Source organism: Rousettus aegyptiacus, unplaced genomic scaffold (assembly GCF_014176215.1).
Source record: "Rousettus aegyptiacus isolate mRouAeg1 unplaced genomic scaffold, mRouAeg1.p scaffold_m13_p_3, whole genome shotgun sequence".
In the NCBI taxonomy this organism is placed as follows: domain Eukaryota; kingdom Metazoa; phylum Chordata; class Mammalia; order Chiroptera; family Pteropodidae; genus Rousettus; species Rousettus aegyptiacus.
The window spans coordinates 853,047-877,671 of NW_023416306.1; the positions used below are offsets into that span (position 1 = coordinate 853,047).

At 66.6% G+C, this 24,625-nt stretch overlaps 2 protein-coding genes, 3 non-coding genes and 1 pseudogene across 6 annotated transcripts; 4 read left to right on the plus strand and 2 right to left on the minus strand.

Moving 5' to 3' along the window:
- The first annotated feature begins 118 nt into the window (after nucleotides 1-118).
- Nucleotides 119-4,567, plus strand: LCN10 (lipocalin 10). Of its 2 annotated transcripts, XM_016153091.2 has the most exons (6): nucleotides 119-673; nucleotides 1,357-1,496; nucleotides 1,914-1,984; nucleotides 2,226-2,333; nucleotides 3,324-3,422; nucleotides 3,774-4,567. In XM_016153091.2, the coding sequence occupies exons 1-6, from the start codon at nucleotides 533-535 to the stop codon at nucleotides 3,800-3,802; spliced, it is 588 nt and encodes a 195-aa protein (XP_016008577.1). In that variant the 5' UTR covers nucleotides 119-532; the 3' UTR covers nucleotides 3,803-4,567. The 2 variants fall into 2 exon arrangements, with proteins under 2 accessions (XP_016008577.1, XP_016008576.2); XM_016153090.2 differs by lacking the exon at nucleotides 3,774-4,567 and having other exon boundaries at nucleotides 3,324-3,757.
- A 2,048-nt stretch (nucleotides 4,568-6,615) lies between these two features.
- Nucleotides 6,616-10,589, plus strand: LOC107514887. Its single transcript, XR_004956326.1, has 4 exons — nucleotides 6,616-7,080; nucleotides 7,501-7,585; nucleotides 7,720-7,874; nucleotides 8,858-10,589. It is a non-coding gene; the product is annotated as an uncharacterized LOC107514887 (transcript).
- LOC118601158 lies at nucleotides 7,296-7,426 on the plus strand. Its single transcript, XR_004950243.1, has one exon. It is a non-coding gene; the product is annotated as a small nucleolar RNA SNORA17 (small nucleolar RNA).
- LOC118601151 lies at nucleotides 8,265-8,409 on the plus strand. The gene has a single exon (XR_004950237.1). It is a non-coding gene; the product is annotated as a small nucleolar RNA SNORA43 (small nucleolar RNA).
- Nucleotides 10,590-12,827: 2,238 nt separating the features above from the next.
- DIPK1B (divergent protein kinase domain 1B) lies at nucleotides 12,828-18,548 on the minus strand. The gene is made up of 5 exons (XM_016153087.2): nucleotides 18,386-18,548; nucleotides 16,261-16,395; nucleotides 15,471-15,578; nucleotides 15,187-15,363; nucleotides 12,828-14,664 (listed from the first exon to the last, which is right to left on the minus strand). Exons 1-5 carry the CDS (start codon nucleotides 18,446-18,448, stop codon nucleotides 13,852-13,854), a joined length of 1,296 nt encoding a protein of 431 aa, XP_016008573.2. The 5' UTR covers nucleotides 18,449-18,548; the 3' UTR covers nucleotides 12,828-13,851.
- A 1,175-nt stretch (nucleotides 18,549-19,723) lies between these two features.
- On the minus strand, nucleotides 19,724-23,218 carry LOC107514896 (annotated as a pseudogene).
- Nucleotides 23,219-24,625: the final 1,407 nt, after the last annotated feature.

A 24,625-nucleotide genomic window follows, 5' to 3' on the forward strand; every position in this document is an offset into this window, starting at 1 on the left:
CTGGGGCTGTGGGGCGGAGGCGGTGGGTGGGGGGCCTGAGCCTCACAGTCCTCCTGTGAAGTCCTGGCAGGGGCGGGGCCGTCGGGGGGGTGGGGCGAGAGCAGGGTGGGCGCCGCCCGTCACTCCTGGTGCACGTGGGGGCCTCGGCCGCCAGGGCTGAGCGGCGCGCGCGAACAGGTGTGTGTGTGCATAAGTGCGGCCCGAGCCCGCCTGCCCGCCTGCCCGCCCAGCACCGTCTGAGGCCCAGGTCCCCGCAGCGCCTCCCACGCGGTGAGTCACAGTGACGCCTCTCGCCCAGGGGGCCTCACTGTCAGGGGGACGCTCCGGGGGAGCCTGTCTTCAGGGTCCCCCAGGTGGGCAGCTCCCCCTGGGGGCCGCGCAGCTCCGCGGGCTCAGTGCCCAGCGCTGGCCCTCTGTGCCCAGGGGAGGGCCCAAATTCCCCTCCCTCCCAGTGGGCCCACCCCAGGCTGCCTAGAGGCCCCGGTTGGCCAGACGCCCACACAGGGCAGGCGGGCAGGGAGATTTAAAGCCGATGTCCGTGCGGCGGAGGCAGGCGGCGAGGATGGGTCCGGGGCAGCTGTGGCCAGTGCTGCTCCTGGCGCTCGTGCTGGCTGTGGGGTCCCAGCTGCAGGAGCAGCTCCCCAGGGAGTCCCACAACCTCAACTGGAACAAGGTGAGACACACGTGAAGTCCCTGAGCCGGGCGTGCAGGGTGGGGCGGCTGGGAGAATGTTTCCCGACGACCTTCCAGTGGCTGCCCCGAATCCACGGGCAGCCCGGGGTGGGCAGCGGGCTCCGCACGGACGCTCCCAGCCCAGCGGGCTGCCCGCCCGTCCTCTCCCTGAGGCGCTGACTGCAAACCCCAGCTGACAACCACGGGCCCCATGGGCTAGGAGCCCTGAGGAGGGGCAGGGAAGAGGGCCCCAGACAGGTGCGGCCCGAGGTTGCCCGGAGATGCCGGGTAGGCGGTGGGGAGCCTGGAATGGGCGCAGCATGTTCTGGAACAGTGAGGTGGCTGGCCGGCCGCAGGGTCCAGTGGGGGTGGCCGTGGGCTGCTGGACTGCAGCCATGCCCAGGAGCACAGGTTCACAGCAGCACGTCACGGGTCCAGGGGTGGGCTGGAAGGAGGGGGGCCCCAGGGAGGCCCACGCGGGAAGGGGGCCCTGGCACAGTGTGATGGCCCAGCCCGGTGCCACCGTGGGCCCTGAGCAACTGGGCACCTGCCACTGCCCCTCCCCAGCTCTGATGTAGGGTGGGCCTGGGGCAAAGGTCGCTGGTCCAGTGAGCTCTTGGGGACCCTGGAGGGCGCCCCAGGAAGTGGGGGCGGCGTCCCTGCTCCCCAGCACCCTCTCTGCAGTTTTCAGGGTTCTGGTACATTCTCGCCGTCGCCTCTGATGCCCAGGGGTTCTTGCCAGGCAGAGACAAGAGGAAGCTGGGGGCCTCCCTGGTGCAGATTCACAGAGCGGGTCAGCTGAAGGTGGTCTTCGCCTTTACCCGGTGAGGCGATGAGCCGGGCGGTCCCCGCGGCCTGCCCGGTGGGGCCCTGGCTGTAGACCCGGGGTCCACCAGGAACTCCCACAGGGACCGTGCCCACAGCCACCACCCCCATCACTTCCTGCCCCTCACACTCAAAGGGCTGAGCCAGGGAGAGGCGGCTGCTGTCCACCGCCCTCGGCAGACAACGGTGCTGGGACAGTTCACCTGACGGGTGGCCTTGGTCCAAGCCATAAGTTTCAGGAAACAAAGCCTTGAGGGACAGGAGCTGGGGGGACGAGGCTTCCAGGTGCCCCCCCAGCCACGCCGGCGGAGGGAGGGCGGGCAGAGGGGGAGGAGGAGGGTCTTCCCGGGGTCTGGGTGGCGGGGCGGAAAGAGGGGCTCCCTGGCCGTGGGTTGGCAGCCCCGCCTCACCCCCAGGTCGCAAGGGTGCCAGTCGCACACGCTGATCCTGCGGAAAGACGGGAAGAAGGCCGTGTTCAGGAACGCGCGTGCGTGCGGGAGGCGGAGGGCGGGGTCCACATGCCGCCCCCCTACCCCCCCACCCCCCCACCCCCCCGAGAGTGCGGGCGGTCGGGTGGGCCGCGGACCCGGAGCCCGACCCTGCCGGAGCCCAGGACTCGCGTGGTCCAGGCGGCTGGGGCCGGGGAGGGGCGCCGAGGCCTTCCGGGGGGTGGGGGGGCCCGGGCAGGCGGGGGCGCAGGGCGGCTCTGCGCTTCTCTCCCCGTGCAGTGAAGGGCGTGGCGGGCTTCCGCGTGCTGACCACCGACTACAGCTCGGGCGTGGTGGCCGTGCACCTGGGCCGGGCGGGCCGGACCTCCAGGACCCTGCTGTTCTTCAGTGAGTCGGGGCAGGGCGCTGGGCCCCCGCGCCCGGGGCGTGCTGGCGTCGGGTGTGCGGGGTGACCGCAGCCGAGGACAAGGGGGCCTCGCTTCGGGCAGCCGGGCGCCCGGACTCGCAGCGGGTCTGCGGCTTCCTCGGGGCGGGAACCGGCGTCTGTGCGCGCGCCGGGCGGGGCCTCTCCCCGGCGGGCGGGAGCTGCCCTGGCGCTGCTCGCCGGGACCCCTGGCCTCCCCCCTCCTTGCGAGGACCCCGGGCCTCTCCTGAGGACACAGCCGTCACCCCTCCTCTAAACCGCTTCACCTGCCAAGGCCGCGGCCCTAATGCGGGTCCCCCCTGGGCTTCGGCAGAGGGCGGACACAGACCGGCGGCAGGGGCGGGCAGGAGGGGCGGAGGGGGGCCTGCGCCTGGCCAGTAGCGGTCGGGCAGGGTCTCCGAGGTGGCCGCAGCAAGGGTGGCCACTGCAGAGGGGAGGTCGGACAGCGAGAGGCTGGTGTGGGGCAGACGGTCCGTGCGGAGGCAGAGGCCCCTGGCGGTGGGGGGCTGAGGCGGGCCTAGGGCGGCCGGGGAGGTGGGGGTAGGAAGGCCGCAGGTGGAACCAGGAAGAGGCTCCCCCAGGGTGGGCGGGCAAGGGAGGGCCATGACCCACTCCAGGCGTGAGGCGCCCCAGGGTGGTGGGCAACCCTGCCGGACGGTGGCACAGGGCGGAGCGGTGGGGTCCGGGGAGTCTCAGTGGTGGGCCCAGCAGTGCAGGGGAGGGGCCTGGGTGAGCAGAGACCGCCCCAGTGGCCCCGTGTGCGCCCCTCCTCCTGGGGGCAGAGAGGCGGCTCCCTGTCACCCACTGGTTTCCGTCTTGCCCACAGCACACTGCTTTCTTCTCTGTCCCGGAAGCTTGGGGGCATTTTGGTGTCTCTGGGTGTGGGGTCCGGGGGAGCCCTAGATGGCCAGAACTGGAAACCCTGAAGTCGTGATCCCACCCTCCCCCCACAGGCAGGCAGAACACATCCAGCTTCCTGGGTCTGAAGAAGTTTGTAGACATCTGTGAGGCTCTGGAACTCGCGAGGGGTGTGACTGTGCTCCCGAAAGACGGTAACACGTGGCCTTGCGGGCAACACGGCTCCTGTCCCCTGCCCGTCCCATTAGAGAGATGGGAGGGTGACAGTGCCGTCTGTGATCTGAAGCCACGCCCAAGTGTGCTTCTTTGTCCCCACCTCCTGCTCCTCTACCCCCATCGGGGCTTGTCACCCTAGCTGGGCCCACTCAGGGGCCGGGAGCTGGCACCCAGGGTGTCCGTGCTCCGTCCGCGGCCGGAGGACCAGGGGCTGTGGGGCTTTTCCCTCGGCAGCATGGTGACACCAGGGAGAGCCAGCAGGTGGGGCCACGGGCAGACGCCTCGCCCCCAGCGGCCCAACCCTCCCATGGCCTCCTCCCCACCCACAGCCTCCTGCGCGCACACCATCCTACCCTGAGAGCCTGCTCTTCCCTTTGGGGCCCGACTTGTGGTCCCCCTGGCCCCCGAGAGCATTGTTCCAGCGTGCAAGTCCTCGCACCCGACTGCTCATTCAGCGGTGATGAGTGATTCCAGGCCATGGCTCCAACCCTGCGGGCATCCTTTATGGGCGTCGAGAGGTGGGATAGGAGGGCACCTGCCTGCTGGGCAGGGAGACGCCGAACCAGGCCCCTCCTGCTGTGTCCCCTGGGTTACATGGCAGGAAGATGCCACCGTGCCTTGGCTGTCGTGAAATAGACTACGGGCCGGTCCAAAGCCATCCTTGTCACGTGCCTTCTCTGCAGCGAGTCTCCGCCACCGTTCTCTGCGTCCCTGGACCTCCTGTCCTTCTCCAGGAAGCCATGGCTTTTGCACCAAACATGTATAAGCACCTGTGATGTGCCAGACATCATGATGGGGCGGGGGTAGCAGTGAGCAGGACAGGCAAATGCAGTTCTCAGGGTGATGCCCTGTCAGGCGGGGCAGACACTGGAGCAGTCACTGAGCACACAGTCAGGGACACTGAGAAGCAGAGCAAGAGGGACCAGCAGAGCGAGAGGGAGGTCTGGGAGAGCTTCTTGGAGGAAGTGCCATTTGAGCTGATGAGTGAAGGGTGGCGGAACTTAAGTTGGTTCTGGTGGGGCTGGGGAGCAGGGCAGCCTGGGAGAGGAACCGGCCTTCGGAAGCCCTTGGGGAGGGTGGCGATGGAGAGATGGACCTGGACTCGAGCTGTTTAAAAGGATGAGGTGTGAAGGGATGGGTTGGGAGAGGCAGGCAAGAGAGGGCGGTCCAGCCACAGGAGAGGGACCACCAGCAGAGGGGGTGGGGCGGAATTTCCAGGACATGCAGAGATCTAGGGGGGACAGACTTTTGGAGTCACTGATCTGTACTTGGTCATGGGGGTCACGGGCATGGCCGAGATCACCTAAGGAGGCGGTAACAAGGTCAGATCCGTCAGCCACGACCTGTAACTAACTGCGGCAGCATCTCAGTGCCAGAGCCCAGCAGGGGCGGCACGGCCTTGCAGCCTGCGGTCCTTTGCTTCTTCGGTGCTCAGCAGAGCAGAGAAGGGACACCCAGGGGGGTCATTCTGGGCATCCCCCTGCTTCTGACCAACATGCACATTTATTTTTAGCCAAACACCTCCACAGTGTGAGAAGCTCAGAGGCAAAGGGGCCCCCGAGACCCTCTCACCACTCACAGCTGCTGTGCCCCCCACGCTCACCCTGAGCAGGGGCCAGTGCTGGGCCTGGGGCGGTGCCGGAAGGACCCAGGTGGCCCCCGCCCTCCAGGAGCTCACAGCGGGGGTCGGGGCAGGGGGACGAAAGCCCAGAAGCAAATCCAGGCTGGAGAGAAGGGCAAGTGCTCTAGGGCACTGAAGCTGCTGCTGGGGGCGGGGTGGGGGGGGAGGGACGAGGAGGGGTCCACGAGGCCTGCATGGTGACCTTTATGCTGTGACCAAAAGGACAAGGGAACCACCCCTTGTCTGGGAACAGTGTGCGGGGGAAGCTCAAAGGTGCAGAGACTCAGAGGTGGGAGAGAATTCAGCCGGTGGCTGGAGGGGGGGGGCGGAGGGGCCAGCAGGGCAGGGCTGGGCCGGGCCTGGAGGGACCTGCCAGTGTCTCTGCTGTGTGACAGCGCTGCCCTGACTTAGCACTCACAGGATGAGACACCTGCGGCGAGGTGTGCCACTGAGGGCTCGGGGCCCCTCTGCAGAGTTCCGGGAACTCCCCTGGTTCTCTTTTTTGGAGAATTAGGTCTCCGGCCTCTTAGCTGGGCCCTCCCGCTGGGCCTCAGCCTCTTCCAGGCTGGTGGGTGGACAGGAGGAGGGGGGGTCCTTCCTCCTCCCCACCAGTCTTCCTGCCGCCCCAAAGCAGGCGCCTGCTGCTCCTTCTGTCTGCACCGCGCTTCCAAGGCGAGGGCGCCCACCTGCCCGGGGATGGGGTGCTGCAGGCGATGCTCAGGGCCAGTGTGAGTGCCGCTGGTCACAGAGAGTCATGTTGGGTTCTCACCCAGGTGCCTCGTCAGCAGTAACTTACACTGAGGTGCAGGCGACTCCATGGCCGCCTCCCATCTGCCCAAGTAGCAAGAACCCCTTGCTTGTGAGGTGTCCATGGCGGGTCCTTTCTGATCCGACTTCAGAAGCTTCCAGGTTAAAGAGGAAGCCAGGCGTGGCAACCGGTGCTGGGCAGCCTGACCTTCCCTGCCAGTCAGAGATGGCACGTGGGAGCAGGTGCAGCTCTCCCTGGGAGGAGCGTCCTGAGGGGGGGGGGGCGGGGCTGCAGGCTCGGGCAGGGCCTCCGGCCCAGCCGGGATCAGAGACCCCTTGGGAACTGGGCAGCTGGGAGCCGCTCGCCCAGGGCTCCCAGAGAGGGGAGGCTTCTCTGCAGGGAACAAAGGGGTGGCTGCTGCGTCAGGGCCCATCGCGGAAGACACCATCGAGTGCCTAGGTGCCCGGCACTGTTCTAAGCGCTGTGCTTAGGTTGGCTCAGGCGGTGCTGCCACCCACGGGAGGTGGGTCCCAGTGGGATCGTCGTTTTGCAGGGTCTTCAGGAGGAGGACCCAGGGCCGCGAGGGGGCGGCGCGCCGCGACTGGACGGAGCGGCGGGCGCGGCAGGAGAGTGGCAGCTGCGGCCCCGCGCGGCTGGACCGCGGAGGACCGGGGCGCGCGGGGGGCCGGCCCGCTAGAGGGCGCTGCGGCGGCGGCCTCGGCCGGGCGCGGCGTGGGCCTCGCGGGCCGCCGTACGCGGTATAAAAGGCGCGGCGCGCGCTCCCGCGCCCTTTCCCGGTGGCGGCGGCGGCGATGTTGCTTCAGCGTTTGGTGTGCGCGGCCTCGGGGCGCCCTCGGCAGCGACCTCGCGGGCAGAGGCGGGGTCCGGCCCGGGCGCTGCGTCGTTCCAGCTGCGGAGCTTCAGAGAGCCGGGCAGGCTGGCGGTTTAATGGGCGAATAAGGACGTTTCAGAAGTGTCCCCCGCCATGCGCCCACACGGCTTGTCGCGCCGGGAGTGGACGAGCCACTTGCACCTGCGTGCACTGACGGAGGCCTTGAGAAAGTCGCTTTATGTTTTTAAGAGATGGATCGACCCTCCGCTTTCTGGGCGCCGTCTGGGCGGCGTCGGAGTCGCGGTGGGTGTGACGGCTGCTGCTAAGCTGGCGAAGGGGTCGCCGCTTCCGGGGGCCTGGTCCCTTGGTCACCTGGTGTTGCTGTAGCGGATGGGCGAGTGCTCTGTTGTGTCTCGCCCAGTGCCTCTGCGGGAAGTAAGTGGAGGGGGTGGCCGACTGCTGTTCTGGAGCGGGAAGGCGCGTGGCGGGGCTCCCCCTGCAGACCTAGTGCGCTAAACAGCCTGGCGACCTGCTCTTTTGTGAACTCGTGGGCGTCTTAGCGTGGGCCCCCCACTCCCGGAGACGTGGCCCCGTCCTGCCTGCCTCGGGGGCAGGGGGTAAGAGCTTGAATTATTTGGTCCCCTGTGTACACTGCCCCTAGAGGCGTTGCAGGTGTGGCTGCCGTGCCACATTTGTGTCATTAGGTGGCAGAGAGCAGAGAGGCTGGTCCACGCTCAGCGTTCCGGCCCGTGAACGTCTGGACGACTGATAGTCTGACACGGCACAGTGCGTTGCACTGTCGGTGTGTGCTGACGGCCTGACGCGGCTCAAGTAAAAACTTTGATTCTTTCCTAGTTCTCGGGTGGTGGCAGGTCGCACGCCGTCTGTCACGCGTTGGACAGGAGGGAGGAGTGGGCCCGGCTCGGCCGTGAGTGGACAGGTGAGTAGGTTCCAGGCTGACTTCCTGCAGGTGTGCCCTTACCTGCCACATTGCATTACAAAAATGATGGCGGCAGGTTTTTCCTTTCAGGGTGAGCTGAGTGTCACCTAACAGTGGGATAATTTTTACCCTAGGAGGAGTTAAGTGTTACAAGGCATTTATGGGTAGCTGGCTGCTCTGCCTGCTCCTGAGACAATCTCGTGGACCGCAGCCAGGAATGTGGCAGGCCACTCTGCAGGATTCCGACGTGGGGCAGCTCTGCAGGCCCTGCACGCATGTTCTCCAGCAGGTGAGACCTAAAAATTACACAGCCTTGCACGTTTTCCGGTCACTGCCTTCTGTTCTGTGGGCTTCAGGTGGCTGGTCAGTACCAGTAGTTCTCTGGGGAAGAGGGTGTAGAAGCCTCTAAGAAGGGGCCCCTGGCTGCATCGTGATCCCCCAAGTTCTTATTACTAAGCTGCTGCCGGGGCCGGCAGAGGCCAGCGAGTCCTTTGTAGGTTAACTACACTTTGGGCTGCCCGTTGGGGGTCTGGAAGGTGACAGTGGGAAAGATGAAGGACTCCACGGTCGGTGGCAGCTTCAAGGGTTTTAAATGCTGAGTGGGGAAGGTAAAACAGTCTGGTCGCCCTGGCTATGGGCTGGGGCCGTCGGAGCCTCAACTGCCAGCCTCCTGGGAATGGCTGCCCTGCAGCTGCTGGACTGGCCAGCACCACAGACGCAGCTGCCGTGCTGCACCTGTGACGGCAGGGCAAAGAGGAAGTGGCTATTTCTACGCTCAGTGTTCAGAACAGTGAGCACTAAGAATGGTTTGTAGCCTGACATTTCTCAGAGCTGCCAGCAGGTGGCGCTGGTTTCCACATGCGCTGGTGGGGTTTGGAGGTCTTCTTGTGTAAAGGGGGGTAAATGGGGCGTGTGCACATCTGCACAGGAGTGACCAAGTCTCCTCCTGGCAGTGAGTGTTGGGGGCCTTTCTGCAGTCCTTGGGCACGTGGGGTGTGCCTTCCTGGCTGAGGACCACTGAGCTGGTGCGAATGGCCAGGGCCCTGGGGGGGGGGATCAGAAGACACCTCACCGTGAACACCCATGCTATTGGGACCCTTGGGACAAGCGGGGCGCTTACGGAGCAGCAGGGGGTTGGTCAGCGTGGGGACTGGGACGAGGCCCAGAGGTTGCCCTGGCCACGTGTCCTGTTGAGACAAGTCGGGGCCCCTGGGTGGGCTGACCATAACCCTGGGGAGTATAATCAGTCAGACTGGCCTTGTCCCCCTGCAGGTGGGAGCTCAGCACCATCCCAGCCTGGCCAGGCCTGTGGTCGTGCTGGCGGAAGCCGGAGGACAGCGGCGCCCCCCCACGGTGGCCAGCATGCCCGAGGACTCTGTTCGTGCTTCCCGTGAGCTCACCCCCAGGTGTGGCCAAGGAAGCCCGGTGTGACAAATGCACGGAGAGCCTCCGGCCCCGCCCATCCGCCCAGCACTTGCTGCACAGAAGCTGCCCCGTGCACTTACCCGGCAAGGCGTACTGGGTGGGGCGTGGAGAAGCCGAGTGTGTCAGGACACCTGCCAAGGGCCGAGCTCAGGGGCGCTGGGCATGGCCTGCTGGACATGCCTCGGGCGTGCCCGGACCTCAGATGGAGGAGTCAGGGCCCCGCCCGAGACAGCTAGTCAGATTGTGCGCCGGGTGATAGAACTGGCGAATCCCAAACCTAAGCCGGCCCTGTCTCCAGAACCCAGGCCAATTTATGACCGGCTCCAAAGAGTTGGGTCGAGATTTAAAGTGCCCTGTCCTAGGGAAAAGCCTTTTCATAGGTCTGGCCGTGAGGCTAGCCCGTGAGCTTAACGTCACCAACTGCTGGGTCTGTGGGGTGCCCGCAGGAGTGCAGAAGGGCCTCGGGAGGGGACGAGTTAAGTGCTTGGCGCCTCCTCCAGTGGACTCACTCTAACCGGGAGGGAAGGTGGCTAACGCCAAAATCAGATCCTAACCTCCGAAGTGGGTGGTCCCCGTGATGAGCGGGTGCTGGGGTAACCACCCTCGGGGGTCCCGAGCGGTGGACGGCACCGGACGCACGGTTCTGGGTACGTGGGAGACAAGCATGTGCCCCGTTTCCGGCACAGTGGGGAGGAAGCCGCACCCTCGGAATCGTCCAGCCTGGGCTGTTCCTCCTACCAAGCCGACGGGAACGAGTCAGGAGGCCCCCTAACCAGTGTCTCAAAAAATCATTGAAACATGGTCCTGCCACTTGGGCACAAGATGGGAGTTGGGGCGACCGAACCCCCACATACATGCTTAATAGGATCATCAGGTCACAGGCAGAACTGGAAATAATTGCTAGCTACAGCACCGGCCCCAGAACTAGCAAAACCCCCAGGTGCACACAGTGTGTCAGAACCACTCAACTTAAGAGGATTTGCTGGCAGGAGGGAGGTCTGGGGAGAGTGACAGCTCCGACCGCGACGGCAGTGACTGACGGCCACCCACATGAGGAAGGTGGCACGTGTGCCTGTCCAAATGTGGGAAGGATGGGTCCCCAGTGGGGCCTTGGGGATAGTTCTTCACCTTGGGAGGACTCAGGGCCCTGACTGGGGCAGAGCTCTAGCTAGGGCTTTGCTCGTTGCTGCAGAAATGTCCGCCCACAGCAAGAGCAGGAAGAAGGTGATGCTCTCGGGCCCGTCTCAGGCCCGAGCATTTGAGGGGGGCGTGGGGTAGCAGAGGCCGAGGTAACTTCCTTGTAAGGGCTGAGGGTTGCACCCTTCCTGTGATGGGGAGAGGACTTTCTGGTGGCACAGGTCGCCTGTCCTGCTTGGTCACTCCCATTATGGCCAGCCAACCCAAACACGCTTGGTAGAAAAGCAAGTCTGAGGAAGTGAGTGTGCGAGAGCCGTGCTGCGATCCGGGCTCTGCCTTCGACGTGAGCCCGCTGAGCCGGCACCGGCTCCAGTAAACGCTTCCTGCTTATTGCTCAGCGTTGGGAAAAGTCCTTTTAAGTAAAAAAGTGCAGTGAAACGGCTTGGTGTGTTTCTGAAAGTGGAGTGTGAGGGTCGAGTGGAAGCTGCAGACCGGCAGGTCTCACCCTGGGCAGTGGTGTGCCCGCCCAGGCCAGGGACTGGGCGCCGAGGGCGCCTGCTGGGCAGAGACCTCGCTGCTGTGCGTCCTCCGGTGGGCAGACGGGACCCGAGAGTCCCTAACGCTGAGGCGGGCCAGCCCTGCTGCACTCCACGTCAACACCCTTCGCTGTGGCCTGGGGGTCCCTGAAGCCAGTTTGGGGGCTGCTGGTCCGGACACTCATCTGTTCCCCATCTCAGATGCGGTGGTCCGGGAGGGGTACGGGCCCAGCTCGGCGCTGAGTGGCTGCAGTGGAAGAGACTGCAGCACGTGCTTGGCCACTGAGACTGGCTCCAGGACAGTGGGGCCCAGTGGGGCTGGGAGGGGCTGGCTGGGGGCCCGAGGCTTCTGGACGCTCGCAGCAGGCAGGGGTTTGCCAGAACCGAGTGTGGACTCACCCTCACCTGGGGGGGGGGGGTCCGCGGGCCCCTGGAAAGGAAGCCTTGAGTGAGAAGGGGTCGGCCCCGTGGCCCTGCCGCCAGGTGCGGGGGTTCGTGGCCATCTCCTGTGCTGCCCCATAGTGACCCTGGGGGCACTTGTGCTCAGCCCGTCCGCCTGCACTCTGCAGCGCCTTCCCGAGCCCGGCCCAGCACAGCGAGCCGGCAGTCACAGCGAGTGACGGGTGCTCCTGCAGCCCCTCTGCAGGGCTCGCCTGCACGTCTGGGGACACGCAGGTGGCCGTGGTAGAGGCGCGGCCCTGTCTCCTTGTGCACCATGCCCGTGCGCGAACAGCGGCGTGTGTCCAGCCGGGGTCCGCTCAGCTACTGACAGCCCGGTGGAACCCGGACGCTCCTCCCGGCTAAGGCACGGCGTCGGAGGGTGCCGGTGGCCCTGCGGCCACGCGGTGTGACTGCCCCGCTGGGGGTTGGTGGAGTTTTTGGGGCCCACAGCACAGGGGCGGAGGCAGAACTGGCTCCGTGGGCAGCGCCACTGTCCTGGGGCCCGAGTGGGCGGGGCTGCCTGCCTCCGAGCTGGCCTCGGGCAGGGTGACTGCCTGGGGTGCCGCGACATGGGATGTCACGCGGTGCTTCCATCTTCAGGCGGCCGGGGAACCGCGGCGGCTTCCGGTGGCTCGTGTCCACCGCGGCGGCGGGGAAGGTGGGGCGAGCCTCCAGGCCGCCAGCACGTGGACGGCCCTTCCACAGGGCCCGTGCGTGAGGGGCCTCGTGGGTCCCTGTGAGCCCACTGTCCCTGGACCTGAAGGCTGAATCTGAGACGACGTGTTTGGGGCCAGTAGAGCGCCGCGAAGCCCTATGAGCCCGTGGGGCCCCCGTGGCCGGGGCTTCCGCGTCCAGTGTCAGATCCTTGAAAGGCAGTCTCTGGCCGGCAGGGTCCTTCCTGGCTTCGGGGACAGCTCCAGTGGGACCAGGCAGAAGGCGGTCCTCCCGACCCCTTGTACAGTGGGTGTCTCCCTTCAAGGCCGGGGCCGCTCTGCCTTGCTGAGTGTCCCTCGTGACCTCCAGGCGCTTCACAGACACGCCGTGGGTGACTTCCCGACGGCGTCTGGGAACCCGCGTCTGTCGTCCTGACGTTTCTAGCTGGACTTCTAAAGCCGGCTCTGAGGTCAGCTTCAGCCCCTGCGCCCCTGCTTTAAGCTGTTACGTGGTGACTTTGCTCTGTCAGGTCTGCAGGTGTGCCTCACGGGGGTCCCGCACTCACGTGGAAGCCGCGACGTCCACACAAGACAGAAGGCACAAGGCGTCCATGCCAGCGGCCCAGCCGCGGTGGTGGCTTCGCACGTTCCTTTCTGTGGTGGTCCCCACGCGTCTGGGAAGGGCGGGAAGGGCAGCCCTCCCTGGCCCCCGTGGAGAGACGGCCCCCTTGGCGGGCAGGGGCTCGGGGGGCTGCCTGACACACGACAAACGGCGCGGTCACCCGACAGCCTCCTGGCCACGCATCACTCGCTCTTGACACGCCTTGCTGTTTCCAGGCCACGTGGTTTGTCCGCTTTCCAAACTGGGAATCTCAAAAGCACGTTCTGGCACGTCGAAAACCCCCACGTGAGTGGCCCCACAGCGTTCGAGGCCACGTTCGGGTCAGCGCAGCCTCGGCGAGCTGAGCCCGCTGTCCCAAACCGCACTTACTGTGTGTGGATCCTCCGCTCCCTCACCCCCCAGCAGAGGAAACTCTAGAGCAACAGCTATTTTGACGTATTTAGAATGAAGTTTAAGCTACTACTGAGAACACAGGTATCGTGCTTGACATTTTGGGACGCGTTTTAAGCAGGAAGTGCTGAAGCGAATCGAAGGGTTCGTTTAATGCATTTTCCTTCCGGGACAGCGTCGGCAAAATGAGACTGCCATCCCGGGCAGACTGGACGTGTGTTCTTCAGCCCGGCGAGGGCAGGACAGCAACGGGGCCCAGCGCGGGGGCGTCGGGCTCCTGGGCGGGAGCAGGCGGGACAAACACTGGTGGCTCTGACTCAGATAAAGGACTTTACTTCTGGGGGCTCTTACCATCAGTTAAACACTTCCTGAGTGGGGTGCACCTGTCACAGGTGTTAAAACCCATGCTTCCCGCCTGTCGCTGTGACACCCGGTTGGTCCTGGCCCCCTCCCAGGCCTTTGTCGTCGGCCATGCCAAAACCCAGGTGGGGGCCGGCCCTCAGCACTGGAAGCCGAAACCGAGGACCCGCTTCCAGCACCCCACCCCACCCCACCCCACCCCCGGTCCCAGTTAACTGCCTGACTACCTGGCTGGCTCTAGGGGTGTGACGGCTCAGGCAGGACTCGGGGACCACCCGCCGAGGCCTTCCCCAGCAGGCGACCCTGAGACCTGCACACGCCGCCCTTCCCTGCTGCCGGTGCGGGCAGAGCCCCCCCACTCCGCGCCCTCCCTGCTGCCTGCGGCCTGGACAGCAGGGGGCGGGAGTGGGCGCGGGTACCCACACGACACGGTTCATTCACATCGGCGTGGCTCCACAGCAACAAAGCCCACCTGGCCCGGGTGGGTCCCCCCAGCTCAGGCCCCGGGTCTCCTGCATTCCCCTTTCCAGCCGTCTGCTCCAGCTGCCTGTCTGGGTTGCCGGGATCGGGGGAGGAGGGCCCCGGGGTCAGGGGGTCACCCGGCCAGGCTCCCTGCCAGGCGACCACTAGGACTCCGGGGCGGCCCTGTCCCCGTGCCCCGGCAGGGCGAGGCGGGCGGCGGTGCCGGGCGCGGGCCCCGCGCTAGGAGTGCTGGGTGTGGGAGATCTCCTGCCACAGCAGGGCCTTCAGGTGGGCCAGCACCAGCGCGTGGCGGGCCTCCACCTGGCCGGCGCGCCCGCTCAGCGTGGTGCAGGTGCGCAGCTGCCGGCCCAGCTCCTCGCGCAGGCCGGCGGGCGCGCCGGGCAGCAGCAGGTCCCGCAGCAGGGCGCACACCTTGGCCAGCGTGGGCTGCAGCAGGTCGCCCTTGCACTGCCGCACGAGCTGGTCGCAGGGCGCGCTGCAGTCGCGCCCGTAGGTGCAGTCGGCGGTGCGCTGGCAGGGGCGGCCCCGCAGGAAGCGCTGCACGGCGGCCTCGGGCGCCACCTGCTGCAGGTCGGCCATGCGGAAGTCGTACTGCGCCGTGTAGGCCACGCTGGCCAGCGTGGTCTCGCACATGTAGAAGGTCCCGTAGGCGCTGTGGAACAGCTCCTCCACGAACTCCAGCAGGCCGAGGGCGATCTTGGCCCGCCAGGGCCACGCGGGCCCCAGCCAGCGCTGCAGGGCCGCGAGCAGCGCGGGCGGCAGCAGCGGCCGCAGCAGGGGCGGGAGCGCGGCGCCCGGCCAGGGCCGGTGGGGCGCGCCCTCCGTGGCGTACAGGTCCCCGCAGCAGCCCAGCAGCCGGGCGGCGTGCTCCTTGTCCTGCAGGGACAGCAGCAGCAGCACCTCGTGCTGCTGCAGCAGCGCCCACACCGACCGGGCCTCCGCCAGCGACACCCTGCTGTCCCCGTCGAAGTCGGCCATGAGCAGCACCTGGCCGGCCAGCGCGGGCAGCGAGGGCAGGTCGCCCAGGTTCGCCTGACGTTTGGGGCCAGAAGAGGGAGAAGGCCGTCTCAGCCAGCACTTCTGAGTCGGCAGGACCCTCGGGTGCCTGCTGGGCGGGCGCGTCTGCCCGCTCAGGGGAGCCCAGCCTCCAGCCACACGGATGGAAGAGGCAAGCAGGGACATGCGGGGACCCCCGCCACCTGGAAGCCCGCCCCGGACTCCCGGCCCCCTGCATTTCCTGGAGCTGCTCCCAGGGCCTGTGTCCCGGAGCCTGGGGTGGCCCTCAGCACAGTGGCGAGGGCCTCGTGGGTGGGCCCATCACGCGCCTGCTCCGCCCCTGTGCCCTCGCCGTCCCCTCCCATGCTCCCGCCGCTCCTGGCTCTCCCCACTGATGACCTCGGGCAGCAGGGTCCTCCCCCCCACTGCCGGGCATTCCATAAGCCAGGTCTGCTCGGAGCTGGGGGGCTGGCCAGAATCCTGGCTGGCCCATGGGCCCCCACCCGGCCAGCCTGCCCTGTGCACAAACTGGACACAGGCCCCAGCAGAGCCACTGACCTTGAGAAAGCCAAGGGTCATCTCCCGGAACTCCTTAATTGAGGTGCCCCGCGTGGGCTTGTCAAACAGCGCCAGCTCCCGCCGGGGGGCCGTGTCCAGCCCGGCCCCGGAGTGCGGGCCGTCCTTGATGCTGCACTTGATGGTCACCTCCTTGCCCTGCCAGAGCCCGCTATACACCTGGGGTGGGGGGCAGAGGCATCCTCCGTGTAGACGTCCCCTCCCGCGGCACCCGGGCCCCAGACGCTGCAGGGCGGGAGGTCCCCCGGCCGACTGCCCGGGCTCACCTGCTGGCCGGGTGTGGATGACAGGCAGGTCCTCCACTCGACCTTGTGCAGGCTGCACAGGTCCTGGCACATGGAGCCCGCGATGATGCCCTTGCGGTACTGGTCACACTGCGGTGAGAGGGACATGCCAGGAAGCAGCCCGGGGGGTAGGGACTCGGGAGCTCCGAGTTGCCCCCAGAGGGCCTCCCTGCCCCCACCCTTCATGTGGGGCACCCGTGGGGCCCCCGGGTGGTGGGCTGAGGCCCTCCTCGCGTCTGCCAGCAGCTCCCTGGCTCTCAGGCCACAGAGCTTCCGGGGGGTCCTGACAGCTGCGGCCGGTGGCCAGGCAGTGTCCAGCCTCGGGACGTGCGCCGGGCCAGCCGGCAGGGCCCTCGCGGTCACTGCGGTGAGCGAGCGGCTGCTGCTGCTGGCCCTCCGCCATCGAACCACGAGACGACAAGCTTTGCTTGGCACAACTGCTCCCGAGCGGGTTTCCGGTTCTCCTGGTTGGGTCTCGGGCTCCAGCGCCGGCCCTTCCCCGTGGGCCAAAGCAGACACGCCCCGGCTGCGGAGAGGGAGCCCGCCGGCCTCCTGCGAAATGGGGAGGCTCCCCCCAGCCCTCCCAGGGCTGTCACCAGCCCAGGCTACCTCTCCGGCTGCAGCACCCCCCCCCCACCCCCCGCCGCTTGAGCACAGACAGCCGACCACCCGTGTGCCCGCGCTGGGCACAGACAGCCAACCACCCGTGTGCCCGCGCTGGGCTGGAAGGCGCCCACGTCAGCCCTCTAGCCCGGCCCACGGGGACACTTACGATGACCACCTGGCAGACGTGCCCACGGCAGAGCTCTGCGTAGGACGAGTAGTGCACGTATGCCAGCCAGCTGCCCGCAAAGACGCCCAGCCAGACCAGAAAGACGTACTTGACCCTGAGACCCGGGAGCCGGCCCTGTGGGGCAGGGGACGTCAGGAAGCGCCGCACCAGGGGTGCGTGAGCTCCCTCTCACAGACCCCGCCCTCCCCGCCGGCCTCGGGGCTGCGCTGGGGTTTCCTCGCCCATCTCCCACCCCCCCCCTCAGTGCACCTGCACCCGGGTCCAGGTGTGCGGAGACTCCCACACTTCTAAATACACAGGCAGGTGAAGCCCAATTTCCAAACAAGGCGGGGTACAGGGTAGGCAACTCTTTACTTTGCCGAATAAAAACACTTTACCAATTTCCTTCCTGTCCTGCCCTCGTTTCATAATGACTGTAACCTCTGCACACGGTCAGGCCGCCTGCAAACGCACCCTGTCCTCCAACAGGAGGCCACCCCCGCTGGGGGTGCGGGGGCAGGACGGGGTCCGCGACTTCCGGCTGCTGGAAAGCCGGGCTTGGTGGGCTTTCGGCTCCACGAGGGCTGGAGAGGCCGGCGCTGGGCGTCTCAGGAGGCCAGCAGGAGGCGGGCAGGCTGGAGGCAGCGCTGGCCCCTCGGCTTCGCAGACGGACTGCCGGGCCCACCTGCGCCCCCCACCCCCGCCCCGACATTGCCCATTCTCCTGCCAGGACTCCCAGGCTCTCGGCAGCCCTTCTCCCAGTACACTGTCCCCCTGGCCCGGCTGACTCGCACCGACCCTCAGGTCCTCATCTTAGGTGGGCACTCGGCACTTCCTCCAGGGCAGTCCCTGACCCCCAGCCCCCTGCCCTGGCCTGACCCCGTGGGTCCTGTCTCCCACCGGTGAGTGAGCCCCCAGGACAGCACGGGCCTTCCGACCCATGGGTCCTCTACAGCTGCTCCCCAGTCGCACCCCACCCTGGCTCCTCGGGAGCCACTCGGGGGTGGGAAGGAGGATCACTCGGGACAGCGGTCACACAGCGGTCTGCAGCACGGCCGGCCACTCCGGAGAGTGTCTCGCAGGCGGGGACGAGGCTCGGCATGTGTCCCCACAAAAGGGGCGAGGCTGACTCGGACCACAGGGAACCTGCCAGAACCCCAACCCTGCCCATCTGCTACTCCTGGCCCCACCCCCCGCAGAGCTGGGGGCCAAAGCACCCCCGCCTCCCACATCTGGGTGGACCCTCAGGCCGTTCAGTGCCCCGCTTGCCGGGGGCCGGGCAGAGCACCACACACCCTGAGGCCTTGGGCAGGCAGGGTAGGCACCCATGTGCTCCACCCATTCTCCCTACTTCTCCCTGGAGAGGAGCTGAGGCCAGCCCAGCCCTAGGCCAGGGGCACCACCCTGGCAGGGACCCTCCTGTCCTGGGCTCAGGACGGCTCTGGCCAGGGCTGTCCTGGAGGGCATGGTCGTCGCAGGGCAGGGCTGTGAGGACCCGGACAATTTGAGACACTGATGTGGGCTTGGCCTGGACCACCCAAAGCAGAGGTGACGCTCCCCACAGCTGGCACCCAGGGCGGCCTGGGGCTCCCCTGCCAAAGCGTGACTTTCCCAAGGTCAACTGGGAGGTCAGGGCACACCCTGAGCTCCCGCTGGTGGGGGGGGGGCCAGAGGGAGGCTGCTAGGTCCTCCTGCTTGTGGGGGGCCCAGGGGGAGGCTGCTGGGTCCTCCCGCTGGTGGGGGGCCCCAGAGGGGGCTGCTAGGTCCTTCGTGGGGGGCTTTCCGAGCCCCAGTTTCGCACAACAGAAACAGAAACACCAGCCTTATCTTTAAGTGGAGGGGAGAGGGACGGGCTTGGACGCGTTTCTGGGCCTCCGGGAGCGGGCTCCAGCCCGCGGGGGGTGGGGCTTTCTTCAGCGCCGGGGACGGCGGCGGCGCCACCCGGCCCTGCGCTCGCCCCAGCAACGCCGCCCACCCCGGCCTCGGTCCCCTCCCGGCCCCCCAGCCTCCCCGGCGGCCACGCACCCGCGTCCTGAATCTGGCCCCGCCCCACCCCCACCCCAGGGCGGGACGCCGCGCGCCAGCCGCGGCCCGGGCACCCCGGGCGGGCGGGGTGGGCGCCTACCTGCAGGCCCTTGGAGAAGGGACAGAAGAGCACCAGGTGCGCCAGGCGCCGCAGCCGCCGCATGGTGGGCGCCCGGCCGGTGCGCGGGCCTGGCTCGGCTCGGCCTCAGCCCCGCGGGCCGGCCCGCAACGGCCGCGCTCCCGCCGCGCGCCGCGGCCCCGCGAGGGCGCGCGCCCCGCCGGAGGGAGGGGGCGCCGCGGGGGCGCGCGGGGAGAGGCTGGAGGCCGCGGCGGGGAGGCCGCACGGGCGCGCGCGGGAGGGGATGGGGGCGCGAGAGGGCGAAGCGGGGAGGAGGGCTGGGGCGCTGCGGGGGAGGGGCGCGGACGCGGCCCGCGGCGCCGCCGGCGGGATGGAGGCGCCCGCGGCCCCGCCCCCGCCGCCCGCGCGCTTCCCCGCGCGCCCGGCCGCGGCGGAGGAAGCGGGGTGCCGGCCGCGCGCCCCACGAGCGGCCCCGGCGCGGGCCGGCGGCGGCGGAGCCCGGCCGCCCGCCGGGGCCCGGGAGTTGGGGTCGGGCGGGGCGCGAAGCCCGGGGCCGGGGCGGGGCGTCTCGCGTTCGGGTGTCTGCGGAGGGGTTTTCCTTCCACGCGGGGGGGGGGGCTCGCTGGGCTGTGAGCCCGGGGCGTGCAACTTCCCAGACGCCCCGAAACGCGTCCCACGTGCTGCGGGGCGTCCGTTCCCGCTGCGGGGTGCAGCGTCCCGCCCCCCGCCCCCGCATCCTGGCAGCGCGCGCTGCGGCCGGTCCCGAATGCCCCCGGCCCCGGGGGGTGCGCGCGGTGTCCTCGCGGCTCCCATTGCGTTTCCCTAACGACGGTTCACGTGCTTAATGGCGACCCGCGCGTTTTCGACATCACTGCGACGTGCTTGGCGTCGGGGCGCCCAGACTTCTCTGTCTCTTTTGGGTACCAGCACGTGAGCAAACACGTGATTTGCAGAGACGTGCTGCCAGGTGCGGCTTCTCTTCGCACTTTCCTGACAGCCTCATGGGTGGGGCACTGGATCTCCGTGTTCACAAGGTCCGTGTTGTTCATGTTTTTCCTTTACGGTTTTGTGCGTGTCTTTGTCTGAAACATCTTTGTCTAACCCGCGGTCATAACGGTTCTCCTCTAGAAGTTTTATAGTATTCCGTTTTACGTGTAGGTCAGTGTTTCATCTGGAGCTAATTTTTGTATATGGTGCAAGATCTGAATGAAGGTAATGTTTTGGGTTTTTGTTTTTGAAGGTTTCGAATACACTTTATTGCTTTGATTATGCCAGAGTTTAGTGGGTACACAGTACTTTCACGTGGCATTGATTATGCGTTGGTTTTGAGACGACTCAGTGTGACACCAGCTGGGGCGATTACTGATCTCTCCGTCCCTTTGGGGTGGCTCTCCCAACGGGACAGGTTCCATTCTGTTCCAATTCGCGGTGCTGTATGTGTCTAATGTGGCAACACAGAACGTGGCTCCACTAGCTAAGAAGGCATCGCCATATTCGTCATGGAAATCGATGTCTGTTTCTGGGGGGCGGGGGGGTCTGCCGTGCCATTGTTTGCTGAATGCTTTGAACTCGGAGTCGACTTAGGGCGTTTTGGGCCAAGGGCAACTTCGCGAAGCCGAAGGCAGAACTGGCAGCTGCGGCTGCTGGTCGGTTGGGCCTTAGCACCAAACGCCCCTGCAGAGAACCCTGTTTGGTGTTATTTACTTATTTATTTATTTTGCGCAAGGATTTCCCAGCGTTGCAGCTCATTTGTGGGAGGCGACCCCGGAGGTGGCTTTGTGGAGACGCCTCCACTGAGACGCTGCCCCCGTCTCCCGGAGGCTGGGTTCCCAGGAGGTCCCGGGGGGAGATTGCCAGCAGTTCCGCAGGCTGCACAGTGAGTGGCCTCTCTGCCCTGGGTGACCTGGGGTTTGCCCCTCGGCAAGGCCTCTGCCTGCGGATGGGGCTCCAGCCACCCCTGCACGTCATCCCTGTCCTATGGATGCACAACGTTCCTCGCGCTAAACTCCCCCTGTTCGAATTGCCGTGTTGCTTCTGTCCCCCGATGGGACCCTGAATGACACGGTCAGGTGCAAAAGGGACACAGGCGTTTTTACAAGACTGACGGAGACCCGTGACATCCATACCCGGGGCCACGAGGGCCGCCCATGGGCACTCACTCTGCGACTTCAACCGAGTGCTCGTTATCTGTGGATCCAGGGCCCTGTCGTCCCACAGGAGAGTCTGGGTGGTGGCCCAGAATTAAGTTTGCATGCCCGAGGCCCCCTTGCACCACCAAGGCTGGCCAAAGGAAAGAAGCCTCTAGAATCTTGAGTGTCCAAACTGGACCTGAACAACCCCACCCATCTGAGAGGCTCCACTCCCCCAGAGGGGCTCCTCTCTGTGGCCACCACATTCAGTGACTGAGCTGCCTGAGTAAGGTGTGCCGGCCGGGAGGGGACCGAGGTTGGGTCTGAAATCTTAAGAGGCTGTGGAAGGCCGCTCCAAGGCTCGGCAGCCCCGGGGTCTGTGGGCCGCGGAAGTGAGGGAGGGCCCTCCGTCCCGTGGCCTCTGCGACGAGGGAGGCACTGTTGTCAGACTGCGGATGAAGCCGAATGTGCCCGCCTTGTGTCAGGGGACACGAGGCTGTAGAGTCCGCTGCCTGGCTTGGGGCAGGCGCGTGGGGGAGGTGGTGGGGCACGGCCCACAGCCCCGAGAGGCGGTCGAAGTCTGGTGGGGTCGATGTTCCCAAAGCCGGGGCTCCCCGCCCCACTTCTGGGGCTCTGGGTGGATGTGAACCCCGGGCGACACCATCCAACCCACCGCACAGCCGTGTCCTTGGAAACCGCCCAGGAGCCAGTGAAAATACAGCGGGTCTCATCTAGGGGTCACAGTGAAAGCAGCTCAGTCAGGGGAGAGTGCGCGCATCCGCCGGGCACTCGGGGCTGAGGGAGGCTCCACGTGGTCAGGGCCTAGCACCCCTCTGCCTTGTTGCACTGGCCTCCCAGGACACCCACTGGCCGTCCAAAAGAGCTGCCCTACCCTGGCCATCGCCCCGCACTCCAGCAAGGACCGGGAGCGAAGATGGGGGAGCATGACTTTCCTTTTAAAGACAGGACCTGGTACCTCTCCTGCTCACACCCCACCGGCCAGAGCTTAGTCATGTGACCGCACTTGCTGCAAAGAAGGCTGGGAAATGTAGTCTTTCCCTAGATACTGTCCAAACGGAACTCCAGGGTTCTGGTGACCCTCGGTCTTGGGTACGACTTTGTCACAGGAAAAATGGAGACATGGAGACTTAGGCCTCTGGGCAGATGATCCTTCTGGACAGTCCATTCTGCTGTCCCAGGCCCCAGCAACCTTTACTGGAGTCAGAGGTCACACAGTTCCCTTCAGACAGTGTCTGGGGCCATGTGGCGCATGGGCCAGGCCCAGGGGAGGTGACGTCTGCTTTGAGGCCAGCTGGGAGGGCAGCTCCGGGCAGAAGACAGGGTGCATGGAGGCCCAGAGGCAGCGGAGGCCTGGCAGGCCTGCGCAGAGCTGAGCGGGCGGGAGGGGTCACGTGTGAGTCACTGTTCCTCCCCTGTGGACTCCAGCTGCCCCGGGGGCTGAAGCGCAGGCGAAGCTCGGCGTATAGGGACGCGGGGACAGGAGAGGACCTGCGAGAGGAAGTGGGTGCCGGGGGCAGGCCCCGGACCTCGGACGGCCTCCCTGAACGCAGTCTGTCCTGGTGACTCAGGCCCTCCTGACAGAGGCCTCAAGTGCCGTTGTAGAAATGCGGGTAAGTGTCCCCGCTGGCGGGTGGACGAGGGCTGCTTCTCTTCACGGAGGGAGCGATATTCCACGCGTGGGGCCTGGTCCACCCACGTGGGGGGCCGTCGCGGCCACGCGGGGGGCGTCCGGCGCGTGCTGCAGCACCGACGAGGGCCGCCAGCGTCTGGTCCGGTGAAGGGAGGCGACATGCAAGGCCACGTGGCCGCGGCTGCACCGTGTGCACGGTCGGCGGAGACGGCCGGGGCGGCGATCGCCGGGGCCGGGGAGGGGCAGCTGTCTACGGGGCGCGGGGCTTCCTTCTGGGGCGAGGACAGTGTTGAGGAACGAGACGGAGGAGCTGGTCGCACAACGCTGAGAACGTATGAAACGCACCGAGTCGTGCAATTTGAAATGGTTCATTTGATGTTGCGTGAATTTCGCCTCAACAAAAAAAGACAGCAGGTGGATGAGAGTGAACAGAAGTCGGCCGCGACCCCGACGTCTGAGCCCGCTCGCACCGGGGCACCGAGGCCGCAGCTCCGTGGGGACAGGCACCGTCGCACCCAGCCCACAGGATGCAGACACGCGGCCGTGCGTGGGTTGTGTAGCAGGGTCACAGCGTGGAAGAGGTTGTCTAAACGCCACAGTGCGAATGAGCTTCCGGTGCTCGGCATGGGAAAGTCTCGTCCCGCCCCCCGCCCCCGGGCTTCCTGGGGGTTCCGGGCAGGGCCTCGGCCTCAAAGCGTCCTGGGCGGATGTCTGGGCTCTGGAGAAAGTGCCCCCGCTCCGTCGCAGGGCTGCCGGTGGCCCCGGCTGCCGCCAGCCTCGGCAGCGTGTGGGCCGTGGTGGCCTCTCTCCCCCTAGGTCTATGCCCCGTCTTTACTCTTTAACTTAGGACAAGTTCCTGCAGGGGCCACTTCTCAGTCAAAGGCTCCCAATGGGCTGCTTGCCATGAGACACACGTGCCCACGGACATGTGAACACACACGTGGAGACACGTGCACAGGACAGGCGCACGCGCATGCCCCCGTGTGCAGCCAGCTCACACGCTCACGCACGTTTGCACACAGCAGGGCCCAGCCCGGAGCTGCTGACGACTGTGACCGTGCGAATGCTCGTCATGCTGGGCCCAGGCACAGGGACTGCTTCGAGCAGCAGGCCACTGGCCCTGCGGCTGTGGTGGCTGCGGAGTCCACGGTCCCTCTGCCTCCCTGAGGCTGGCTAGACCTTGGCCTGTACCAAAACCTTGTGACCTCTTCGTCCCCAGAGAGGCTCCTGCAGGACCAGCAAGGGTCAGGATGGGGATGGAGGCAGGGGAGATGGGGTGGAGTTGGGGGGGCTGACCTGCAGTCTGAGTCAGCACTGGCAGGGCCTGGCTGCCTGTACGTCAGGCTGGTGGCTTGTGACCGGTGGCAGTCACAGGCACTGACAGGTGGCATGGGTGGGCGGTGTTAACCGTGGTTAGAGGCAGGACCCTGGCGTGAGACGCACGGGTCTGATCCCACCCATCACGGCCATGAGTGACTCAGGGGCGGCTTGCTCTCCAAGACCCCGGTCGCCAAGACCCCGGTCGACCGTCTGGCACGGGGGAGCACAGGCGTCCGAAATCCAGCGCCCACCATGTTCGCTGAACTTGACCGGCCCTGCAGCCGAAGACGCTTCAGTCGCCGGGAGGGGTCAGTGGCGGTTCTGACCGCTCGCCCCCGCTCACGCAGCCTGCACCTGGGGCCTGGCTCACGGAGGCACCTGTGCCAACCAGAGCCCTGTCCCAGGGTCACAGAAGTGCTCTCCTTTCTCCTGAAATGGGGAGGTAAAAAGTGAACTTTTCGGGTTGAAAGTACATTCATATTTATGCCAACACAGTCACAGAATATAGTCTTCAGTGTATTTTTATGAAGGAAGGAGCCCGCGGGTGGGGTGCTGGGCCCCGCGCAGGAGGCCCGGAGCTGACGGCCGGGGCAGACGAGGAGGATGAGGACAGGAGGCAAGAAAAAGAGATGAAAGAGGGAAGGAAGGGGGTCTGGGGAAGGGGCCTCGCTCCCCCCCACCCCCCGGGGCGCTGGCTGCCAGGAGCAGACCCCGCCTCATGGCCCGGGGCTGGCTGGGGGGCTCGGCTGCCTGGCCTCCGGGCCCAGCAGGCCGCGCCCTGCTCGGTGTGCACGGAGGGGACACGGGAAACCGTCTGTGCCCTGGCCCCGAGCCGAGCAGGTGGACGGAGAGGAGCTGGCCCAGTGTGGGGGGGGCAGAGAATCCAGGGGCCCGCACTGGGGTTTGGGCCCCAGCCAGGGAGGGGGTGCCGGATGAAGGCAACAGGCCGGTCAGATTCGAGTGTCAGATAAACAATGGAAAACGTTTCCTGGTGCAAGTATGTCCGTCTCTTACCCGGGACATACTTACGCTACACAGCACCCCCTGTTACCCGCCAGTTCGGACCCTGCACCCTGCGTTCACCCATGGTAGATCGGGCACCCTTCCCGGGGTGGGGCCACAGCTCTGGTTCCAAGATCGTTAGGTCAGCGCCTGTCTGGA